The sequence below is a fragment of the Spodoptera frugiperda genome, chromosome 28 (genome assembly GCF_023101765.2).
Source record: "Spodoptera frugiperda isolate SF20-4 chromosome 28, AGI-APGP_CSIRO_Sfru_2.0, whole genome shotgun sequence".
NCBI classification, from domain to species: Eukaryota; Metazoa; Arthropoda; class Insecta; order Lepidoptera; family Noctuidae; genus Spodoptera; species Spodoptera frugiperda.
The window spans coordinates 13,922,677-13,934,912 of NC_064239.1; the positions used below are offsets into that span (position 1 = coordinate 13,922,677).

The window sequence follows — 12,236 nt, forward strand, 5'->3', positions numbered from 1 at the left end:
TTTAGAGGCGCTACATCACGGCTGAGTTACTGCTCAATAAGTAGAGCCGCCGGCAGCAGACATGTTGATATCTCGCTAGTTTACTTCATTCGTCACTCTGCACGGACTTTTGGCTTCGTCGCAGATCTGTGTCGTGCGACGAGTGTCCGTGTGTCCGAGTGTCCGTGGGTAGCATCCTCTCTGTCGGTGACTGTGTCGCTCTCTACTAACTCAATTCCGTCGAATAAAAAGCAGTCCGTGTGATGCGCCGACGCACGGCAATTGCGAAAGACGCCGACAATTGCCGAAGGCGCCGCTACGAATATGGATGAGTTTTATATTTGAGTGAGTAATTAGAGCAGGCGACGGACTCAACCAGGAACCGTACCCACTGCCCGCCACACTACTGCTTTGTACCTAACGTTTATTTAATCTGCCAACCACATTATATTATCACGTGTTACAGCTATACTACTGCACAAGGTTACCCGAGTAGTGTATGGGATTATATCCACAAGGAGGTAGCGTACCATGTTACTATGTTTAGGAACTTTGAAATAATGGTAGTTTTGTGTATACTGTGTATTATTTCTGACCGAGATAGTTGGCGTGTATGGAGAGGGACTCACTAGTTACAAGATGTGTTTAGCAGTTTCATATTGATATTTGAGTAGATAAAGATCGTAGAAGTGTCAATAAACCAGACGCGTTGGGTGTATTCGCACGCTTGGCTCGCTGGCTCCGAGCAGTTACTGCTGGTAGCATCACAGCGGACGTCATAATCAGAGGATCATGCACCAGTGCAGTTGTCGTGCGCCGGCGTTAATTAGCGAACGCCGCCATCTTGCGACTTAACGCAGCGGAGCGCGACAATACTGACGACACTGCGACAACTACACCGAGTCCCACGACGCAGACAACTGCAGAAGCTTTGTTGTGCGGCCGACGCATCTCTTGTTGCCGAGACTACAAATGTGCTTCTGATGAAAGATATGGCGGTGCAGACAATGCTTCGTCCGTGGACAACGTGGTCGCGCTGGCTGGAAACGATACCTCAAGCCGCAGTACGTCGGTCGCTGAGAGTGGACAAAGTGTGCCTTCTGTAGTGTGGCAGGCGTTGCTGCAGCGATGTTAGATACGGCACCGGAGCTCAACGATTGCGAGATCGAGCCGATAGCAGGGGCCGCGCGGCGGTCGCGGCGGTCGCGGCGTATGTAAATGCAGGCGCACTATCACGCGACACCCCGCCGCTGTCGCCGCAGGCTGCACGCGCCGCTGCCGGCCGCGCTGCCCGTCGGCACCTTCCCACCGTGCGGAACAGACATGTGATACTTGCTAACGATCAACGAGACCCGCTGATATTGTTGCGGCGCACTCAATGCAATACACTTGTTGACGTACAGGTGACACTGGGTAGTTACAGGGTAAACATAGTAGTTACGGCACTGACTACGTATCCTTACCGGGCACGCATTGTGGTGTCGATAATATAATACTTGTGTCGTTGTGACGAGATTGTACGATGGTCTCCAGTCGTATTGAATGCCACCCCGGTGGTCCACGAAGGTGGAGGGACAGACAATAGGTACACCTGTGGGGGGTGACACCGGTGGTGCTATATTTACATCTGCTGCGAAGTTAGCAAATCATTGTCGACCCTGACCTCTGTGATGGAAGTCATCGGATGCTACCTCACCGCTGGTTCCCGGACTCCGTAGAAAAACCAATCCCTATCAACTTTAATAACAATCCCAACTGATATTATAAACGTGATAGTTAGCCGATGTGTTTTATAACTCACTGGACCGATACAGATGTGTATTAACCCAGAGAGAGGTGCAGGCGTTACAGAGAGGGTTATAGCGCGGCGAGGCGCGAGGGTCGCAGCCGGCGCTGGTCACACTCTCGTTCGGGAACGGTTTGCATTTAATTGTGCGACAGATGTCCGTGAAATGACACAACGCGCGCACTCGGCCCGCACCTCGGCTTACCTCGCGCCCCCGCGCCCCGCGCCCCGCGCCCCCGCCACACATCTGGCCGCATCATTAAACGACCGACTAATCTATTAACAATTGACTGCTTTTTATCATCCAATTAGTTGTACGTCAAGCGATGTTAGTTTTTATTAGAAACGTGTAAATTGTGTTCACCTCACAACTACTCTTGCGTCCCTCTCTCGCCACGTGTGGAGGTCCAGGTCTCTGTGTGCTGAGTGCTTGGCTACAGAGTGCTACTTGCGCATGCGCTCCGCGTACTCGGCAGTATCACGGCTCTATCCTAATCTCCTCCTGCCTCCTCCGCGGTGATCCATGTACTTGTATCTACACCCAGTACTGTCGATACACCGGTCGGTCCACGGACCGCAACCTGACCTTACTTTAATCATCCTTTAACGGGTAAAGTTTTTAGTTTACTATAAACCAATCGTTAGTTGTGCCGAATAAGTCTAATAATCCAGACCAAAGGGTTGTCTAATAACCCATATAGTCATGGCGACTTTTTCGAGCTTTAGGCATCGCTCCTAAAGTAATGTTTGTGCTGTGAGTCAAAATAAAATAATGCGCATAAAAACAACAATAAAGTGCAACGGTGCCTCATATCTGCAGGTAATGCACTCATATAAGTTTAATGTCAGTAATAACGCGAAGTGCAGAGAAATCCGCGCCCGATACAATATCACTCGTTAATTAAGCCGTGCGTTACTCATTACCATCTCGCGCCCGCCCGCGCCCGTCACACCGCGCAACGTCAGTCGATTGAGTTAAACATAACGTGTAGAGGCCGCCAAGTACTAACTCAACGCCACGCATGTTGTCATTGACAGTACGGACTTGGTGTTATTTGCAAGCAACACGGTAGACAGTACTAGGGAGTACTGTCTCCTCTCCGAGTTCCAGACGGCACATGCACGAAATAACAATTTGGCTCCCTGCGGGGCAATGCTATGCAATAATTAGGCTTGTGGACATTCAGCCACAGAGGCATTCGCCACACACGACTTCGTGAAAAACACTTCTATCTCGTCGGAATTAGTAAAATATTCATCGTATACATGAGACGACTTGGTAAAAACCTGCAACGACACCGCAACACTTTGAATGTCGCGCCCCGCCGCGCCGCGCGTCGCTCGCCGCCCGGGCACCGCGCCGCGCGCCGCGCGCCCTCTACTCGCTCGCTTCACGCAAAAAGCGAAATGTTCACGGAAATTAAGCACACTTAATGCAAACACTCCCGTTCGGTGTAGGACCAGTACTGACACCCGCCATGTTTGAATCCGACACATTTAATTACGCGTACGTGTGCGTCACTCGCGTTTTTCTCCGCCGTCGGAGCTGCAGGCTGCAGGCTGCAGGCCGAACAAGGGCCGCGGCCGCGCTCATTATCACCTCACGACATTAGGCATACTAATGTTGATTGCGGCTGCGGATTCCTTTTTAGTGGTGTTCGGTCCGTCGGAGCAAATACTTGCGTTACTTATTGTAATTAAATGTTCGTTTAATGGTCGCCGCCAGCCTCTACTCGCCCGCGGGTAAACAATTGTTGTGTTATTATTACGTGGCCGATGTGTTACAGCCCCGCCTCCACGTTGACGGCAGTTACTTCCATGCAACCTTTGCAACCTACTTGTCCCTGCAGACAATGAAATTAATTCATGATTTTTAACTTGGACGACATTAGGATTTTCTCCTGTGCCGTGGGTGTGTTTTATTTGTACTTAATCAAACAATGTGATACACATTCAGATTGCAGATCTGGATGGAACAACTATTTGTAGTTCACAAAAATACTCGTTCCGTGCGGGACAGAACCCGCGACATATCGTACAGCACCCGTGCAAGAAAGTGTTCTCCTGTAACTTAGACCTCTCTCGCACTCAAACCGTAGCCGCGGCTTCACAAACAGTTCGAAGTAGTGAAGCATTGCCTCGGTGTGAGGAGTACTAGGAAGCAAGGACGCACGTGGCGGACTGGCGGCACTTTCTCTGTTATCTCCACGCGTCCGCAGTACTGCTGTGTCAGGATGTAGGCAGGCACGCAGCGCCGTGGGAACAGTCGGCTATCGGCGGCTATCGCACGCGGGCCGCGCGCTGCCACCGCGCCGGCCGCGCGTGCCCGCGATCGCGCCGCCAGTGCCGCGATGCTCACGTCGCGACACACATCTACATGAGAGCACTCTCACGGGATGCTGTGTGAATTTGCACGTCGCTTGTTTCCTCGGATGATTATCATTCCTCTGCATATGCTCAGGTATTCACATTTCGTTACACTTACACATCACTTTAGTAAAATCGACAAATAAACGAGAGCACGACATACATCTCCACATGTCGGCTTGTTCGCCTTTAGTGAGGCCATGTCTTGTTATTCAGAACCACATACGAGTAGTCTGACAAATAAAGCAGTAAGTGTAGGCTTACCTAGCTAGTGGTCACACTTAATTACCTAATGAATACGATAGGTCTGTTGTGAACTTCGTACCACTAATGTAATGTCTAGCGAGAGTCGTCAGTGACTAGTGAGCTTCATTGAAGATGTCGACGTACCACTGTGTCTGTGGTTCACATCGCACGGTGACTGATAACGTTATCTACTGCATGACTCAGTTTCGGGAGGTGCATTAAATTATGAGCGTGGCCGTGATTTATCTGCGAGCGGTCGCGGCCGGCGCGTGCGCAGTGCACCGCGCGCAGCAGCACAACTCCGTCCCGACACTGCACCATACACATTCACTGCAAAGTCAGTGCCCACTGACCACTTGACCAGCTCCAGCTGAATGTTGTGTTAGAACAAAACAACATTTGATGCGCCGGAGCCGGAGTATGCATGGCTCGCAATGTCCTCAACAGCGGTTTGTCAATGAATGAGCCGGGAATGCAGTAGTATGTAGTGCCTCACACTTTACCACCGGCCTGTCGGGTATGTTGGTGCACTCTACAAGGGTATTCATTTCGTAAGTGTGTTTGTGCAACAGGCTCAGTTCGTGTTTTCCGTGTGGTCATCATGTCACTTGTGCTACTGCGTGGCCGGGCGCTGCGCACGCGCAGATCCTGTGCGCTCGATATGATATAATTAAAACGCTCGCCGGAGCACGAGCGCGCGAAATATTACCATACACCGCAGTGTGCTGAGTCTGCTCACCTCCCGTGTAGAGTACAGTCAAGTGTGCCTCTATACATTACTTGTTATAAAATGGCGACGCCATGAACTAATATTTCCTAATTTATTAACGCTACAAGAGAGGCGACATGCCTGCTGACTGGACCGACCACTGTCAGCTATCGTCAGTACAATGCACACAGGTGGCAGTATCGCGCCGAGAGCAGCACGCTCTGCCGCCGCCAGGCGACACCGCTGCCTGCCTGGCTGGCTGCCTGGCTGCCTGGCGCGGCGCCAGCGACAATACAAGTGATGCTATCGACACCTGCACTGCCATCTACGACCCTCCACGGATACATTACAAGATACCGATAAGTGATGTACATCACCCATACATACATACATACATAATCTTACGCCTGTCTCCTAAGGGAGTAGGCAGAGTCTATAGCACGCCAATTGCTACGAATCTTTCGCTTCATCAACAGTCATACATAATATTATTACAATTGAAATAAAATGTTACTTGCAACGTCGTGTAATTTGTCAATGTTCTAGATATATGTGTCTGACTCCGTCCCAGACTGCGTACACGCATGTTATGTAATGTAGTGTACTGGAGTGAAGGCACCAGCGGCCGCACGGCAGCGCTATATTGTAATGAGTCCGCTATAAATTAGATTTATTTCAATAAGACAATAGACGACACGGTTTGCTTATTCACCTGTCGTCTGTGATTAATCCGCGGAGACTTATCAAGAACAATCCGAGCCGAGGTGACTACACTGTCACACCCGTCGCGTCCACACCGCGGACCGACTACTGACCCAATGACCAGGGAACTAAGGTCTAAAGTCGCACACCACGTGTGTATGTCGGCGAGTTGCGTACGTGTGCGTGTGCTTGCCATGCTGCGCGCGCGCCGCACACCTGCGCAGCTCGTGAGGCGCATGCGGAGCTGTGATTCAGTCTGCCACCAAATTAATATGCCTGTTATGATAACATTACGATTATCTGCCAGGAAGTAGACCAAAGTGTTTATTGCGCCACGCATTGTCCTGTACCAACTCGTCAGCGATGACAATTACCCGGGACACCTGTCGCGCCGGCCGAGTATGGAGCCAACAGTATAACCACACCACACGCCACAACTACAGTAAACATATCGCCATAGTAATTCCCTGAACCGAATCTGCAAAACTGTTTACTGATTAGCTGGCGATCAATCGTGCGTTCTATCCTGACTCTCTGTACCTAATTACAAGTACATATAAGTCCTTGTTCCTTGTACATGTCCTGCATAGTGTGCGGCGTGGTGTTGTTTTGCTGATACTTAATTATCTCGACAGTGAAGCGCCCATTGCTTTACTTTAGCTGCCCGAACCCACGAGACACATCAGTATGCGCCAGCAGCGCAGCACGGCACTGCGCCCGCGCCGTGCGCCGGACGTCGCACTCTACGCTGACTGCCAATCATCTGCTCGCTGCGATTACTGCCAATTGTATGCCTCACTCTATGTAAATACATCAAGTTAGCGACCAATAGACGGCCGTTCGACTCCCGGACACGTACCATGTCCTGCACCCACTGGCTGACGACATTCAATAGCTAATTTCGCAAAACAGTCGCAGCTCATGTGCATACATGCAGCTAATGGATGCAATGTCCAGGACAGCAAACATGGACCCGACAGAGAGTTTAATTATATTACTTACAAAAATAAAAATTAGCTTCAGCGTCAGTCAGTCAGTCGATGCGTCATCAAATCAAATCAAAAAACCTCATAAAACGATTCAAGTTTAATAGCATGTTTAGTAAAGACAATGTATGTAGATGCACGGCAGGTCGGCTGTCCCCGGAGCCCCGGCGGCTGCTCGATATTCAAATAACGTAGGCGATGGTAAGCATAATGGATGGGCGCGGTGCAGCGGTGCAGCGGTGCAGCGGTGCACTACCGTCGGCCACTTCAAGCGGCCGCGGCCTGGGAACCATCGCCGGGTGCTGCCGGGGAGTGTAATGAGTGCAGCGTGACATGCGGCTCGTTAATCACGGCGCGCCGACACAGCGGCGGCGCGGGCGCAGGCCTGCATATTAATCATGTACGAGTTATTAGAAATATTGTGATTTATCGATTAGCATCGCACCAGAGCAAACAGTTTGGTATGGGTGGCGCGTGGTGCGCGCGCGCAGGTGGCCGGACCAGAGCGCTTCCTTCCCCGAAGCGTCGCGACGACCATTGTGAACGACACGCGCCGCACATACATAGTGAGGGCGAGGCCACTAGCCTCCAGTAGCCGCCAGTAGCCGCCAGTAGCCGCCAGTAGCCGCCAGTAGCCGCCAGTAGCTGCCAGTAGCCAGTATCTGGCCACGACATTTACCTCACATATCATCAGCTCATCCCCTATTACATGGGTCCCATAAAACAACTGGTGATAGTGGGTGTATGTGCAGTGGTGCAGCCTTGCCTACCCTCTCGTATGTTAAAACACATTGACGTTATGTTCATAAAGTATAATGCCGAACAAAACCTTTCTCCGCAGCAGGTACTGTACGGTGGAGGGTTAACAAGCGCGGTTTATAGAGTTGCGCGGGCGCATCATAAACTGGTATAGTAATGTAATGCATGAAGCGCGAACGACACGGCTGGGGCCGGGCAATTAAAAGCGATTAGCGCATGCGCAGTCGACTGATTGGTAACACCAGGAATATCGCGGCGGACAGCAGAAGTTCAACTCGTACCATCCGCGCGATGCGTAGCACTCGGTACTCGCGGGACGGGCGCTGGGGGAGCGGGCCACGCTGCCCACGCAGTTGTCCGTGTGGGCCTTCTGGATAGACGTGCGGCGTGGCGCTGCTGTAGCCCACTGCAACTAAAGCTGTGGCGCAGTATAAGCGACGGACACCGCCGGTAACGCTCATAATTTGGCATTCGGTTTAGTGCCTGAGTTCCCACACCCCACCACACCAACATGGCGGTGGCTGAGCCGGGAAATACGCCACACAGCACACATCGCTCGCACTGCTCAGTATATTTATATTTAATCATTAGCAGTGTGGGGAACGAACTTGCATACACTACACTACTGATGACAGTTTGTCTACACAGTGACGCAATATATTAGGCAGGAGCTACACACCGACACTGTTGTACTGCAGCATATAAATAACTCTCTCGTTTGTTAAACAATGCACAAGTGTGTAAAGTAGTCGCAACACATTTCGTTCGAGTAAACTGGCCCCAGATAACACTAACATCATGTGAATGAGCCGCGGCGGCGCGGGCGCACGTCCCGTTACACGACGACTGACCTTTGCAAGCAGTTAATCGCTCCACTTGGGCTGGCCTTGACCTCGGCTGCGCATGCACATGCCGCATTTGTTATTAATTATACACAGTCGTCTTGCCTTGCGGGCTGTGCGCAGCGCCGGGCGGTTATACAAAGTTTACTTGCGAGCTTCATAGCAAGCTTGGTGGTAGATACATGCCCTGCAACATGTGTCACTGGTATAATGTAGGAGTGGACGAGTGGCGAGTAATTCACTGAGTACATCGGAGACAGGCTGTAGGTTCTGATTGTTGATAGATGATGATCACAAAAAGGAGGACGTTCTCAATTCTGCCGGTATGCTCTTTTTTGTAGTTACACCGATTACGTTGAGGTTTATGAACCGATTTGCGTGATTATTTTTTTGTTTGACGCGGATTAGTTCAAATTTGGCCAGATTTTGTTTCTTTTATTTTAGTCATCATATATGTCAACATAGTCTAATATGTTTCTTTGTTCCGAATATAATGTTTCTCATTTTCATTTTTGGTTGCGAATGAAGTTGTGCGAAGTGTTCATAAAAAATCTATGGTTAAGTAGCCATGCCACGGGTTCAGATGCAGTTTGTAGGTAAATATACAATATTACCAGGTTGTGGTCACCTGCACCCGGTGTGTGTGTGTGTGTGTGTGTGCCAGGCGAGCCGCTGCAGCAGGTCACACTGCAATATTTTCTCGCGGCTTGCTCCGTACTGGTACTACCCGCGGTAATATTGACACAGGATACAGTAGTGACGGTCTACAGCAGCCACTCCGCCACATGTTGGGAACCGAACCAGTCCCCGGCATTGCTAATGTCTGAGGGTTTGGTGAGGCTACGTGCACTGCTAGCACTTCATTAACGGAATTGAAAAAATAAAAGTATAATGTACAAGTGTAATAATAATAACATTAGATGCGTGTGGCTTGACCAGATAGCTTACAAACAAGTCAGAGTGTGTCTGCCTCAACTGGCGACCGACGCGTAGGAGATAATCCTTCCTGAAATATATTTATATTGATGGCCCGAGTCCCGCGCCCAGCAAACAAAATGTCCCGTTAAATAACATTTCAAAAGATAAGGAGTGTGGAGGTTCGCGGCCGGAGGGTGGCGGGCGGGGGCCGCGGGGCGCGGGGCGGGGGGGGGGGAGCCGGCCGCTCCACGCCTGCTTTGTTTAATATCATACAACTTTCTAATGACCAGCGTCCGCACTGGATCTGCTCCGGTTTATACATTTGTATATTGTCATCATTTCAATGGCAGGCTACACCTTTCCGCATTATGTTACTGGGAGCTACAATATACTTATAAAACAAAAGAAGGAACACATGTAAAAAGGTTCATGATTTTAAAGGGAAGAGTGTTTGTGACCCTCTCACTACGCTTGTGTCACAGACCTACTGGCCAACCAGTCGACACCGTATCTACAGTCTCTACAGTACTGTAGATGCCTAGTGTATGCCCAGTGTATGCCCGGTGTATGCCCGGTGTATGTCCCGTGTATGCCCGGTGTATGTCCGGTGTATGCCCAGTGTATGCCCAGTGTATGCTCGGTGTGTGCCCGGTGGAGCGCGAGAGTGTCCGCTGTTGATTGCGTATCGTGGCGCGCCAGCCCTCGCGTGTGCTCCCTACGCTGCCTGCCTGGCTGCAGTGTCCGCGATATTGAACAATCGCCCACCGTCCACCGTCCATGCGTGTGCCTGCTACACTCCGTCCTCGATACGGAGGTACGATTGACCATTCGTGTTAAATGTGAGTGCGTAGTCAAGTAACCGTATGTATACGAAGCAGGTAGTCTCGTTTTGTTTCCTTAATATTTCAGTTATACTTAGGATTTTTCTTAGGATATGTATAGGCTTATGCCTAACTTTGTCTTTTAACAACCATACGAGTCCGAGGAAGCTGTCTATTGTGTGTAAAGGCAAAGTCAAAGTAAAAGCATTTATTTCAATTAATACTAAATTAGGCACTTTTGAAACGTCAAATTGAATTGTCCGTCAGTCTGTCAGTGTAACTTGCATATTTGTGTGCGTTGGGGTTTGTAAGTAGAGGCAGTAAGATTATGTCGGCGGGCCACACAGGTTCGCCTGCGTTCGGTTGCTACTGCGGCTGCTGTCAGTGTGGTGCTGGCTGCTGTGGGGGTGCTGTGTTGGTGCTGTGTGGGTGCTGGGTCGGTGCTGAGCGGTGCTCGAGCGGAAGACGTGGAGGAGCTCCTTATCGAGCCGCACACGCGCCTCAACCCCCTCTCCCCCCGCCCCGGGCGCCCGCTGCCCTCCTGCCCCCGCGTCACAAGCCGCCCGCATTTCCCCGCGCGAATTTACAATGTAGCGAACCTCCCGCCTCCTCTCCGCGAACCTCCTCTCACCCTCCGCATACAGAGACCACCAAGCAGACAAGTTTGCACCGTGTGCCAACGGAACACGGTCGCGAGTGGAGTGCGCCGCGCTCGGGATCGCGGTGTGCGTGAGATTTTCTCGCCTGGAAATTCTAATGCGCCGCGCGACTGCGATAAAAAATGAGCGGCTCGGGAAACGTGAATACATTACCGAGCGAGACAGAGCACCGCCTCCGTCGCGACGCCTCCCGCCGGCTGCCATGTACTCCGCACTTATATTTTGATGGCTCTGAAGGGAAGGCTCGCGCTATGTACCGCTTTAAGCCTGTTAAATTATGTATCGAGCCACGACCCGCTCGCGACTCTTCACTAAATCCTCTTAGAAGAGGGTTGCAGCTAAACTTGTAGAATTAGACGGCAGCAGCTTACAGCGCCCCGTGGGAATCTAACAGCTAATTAGTTCCGGCAGAGGGTCGGCGTTAGATAACCACATAATTACCGCATAAAAACGTGCAATAGAAGCAGGGACAAAGGGTTGTATCGCTTTTTACACCGGCACGCGCGACCTTGCGTTTTTCTAAGGGTTTTTTGTGACGTTCTAACGCCACCGACGTGCCACCTGTGCGCGGAAGGGTTGCGCGCGCGCCGCGTGACACACACACACACATGCGCGGTTTTTGTCACCTCACCTTAATCTGCGGCCCGTGTTGAATGAGCCGCCCGTGTAGTGCACCCCGCCACCACACCGCCACGTGCTCGCGCGGGGAGTATGTATGTGTTGTAGTATGTGCTGTAGTAACGGAGTGTGTGTTGCAGAGACGGCGGGAGCCGACGTCGTGGCTGGTGTACCCGGCGTCGCGGCTGCAGCGCCTGCTCCAGTCCGCCAGCAGCCCGCCGCCCGCGCTGCGCCGGCCCTCCGTCATCACAGGTCAGCTGCTGTTCTATCATTCTATGCTTACTAACCCTGCAGCGAGGCAGTTCCACTGGAGCTGTAGCAATACACTTACATTCAACACTTTCTTCAAATAGCAAAAACGTATTGTAGTTTCCAATGAGTTTTGTACGAGATTGCTGACGAGGCATATTACATTGCATCAAATACCTCTATCTATTTAAGGTATTTTACTTTGAGTCACAAATAGGTACCAAACCTGAGTGGGGCCCAAATGATCTTAAAAATACTCTAAGTAGTTTCTACATACAACTTGGGAAAAGTCAAGACTCATGTTGCCCGGCATCGATCCTGCAGCTTCATGCTCGAAATGGTTAACTTCACTTTAATATTATAGCTTTATTTGTTAAGGATCCATGTCCCCAGCAGCAACATGTCCATGTCCAGTCCATGGACTTGTGTTTAGATCGCAACTTCATACTCACACACGTTTATAATACTTCAGTACCGTTCAAACAATTACAATGACAGCCATTAACTTCACTTATACTTAGTTTTATAGAATTACGTTACAACCTTGTAATCCGGCGGAATGCGTTCCCTGTGTTGTACGAATAAAGTAGTAACG

At 50.7% G+C, this 12,236-nt stretch overlaps 1 protein-coding gene across 1 annotated transcript in view; it reads left to right on the forward strand.

The window, feature by feature from the left end:
• Positions 1-12,236, forward strand: part of LOC118265375 (protein nubbin) — an 82,041-nt gene that overhangs the window by 17,369 nt on the left and 52,436 nt on the right. Inside the window, 1 exon segment of the mRNA XM_035578210.2 lies at positions 11,533-11,644. Within this exon segment, the coding sequence (XP_035434103.2) occupies positions 11,533-11,644 (112 nt within the window).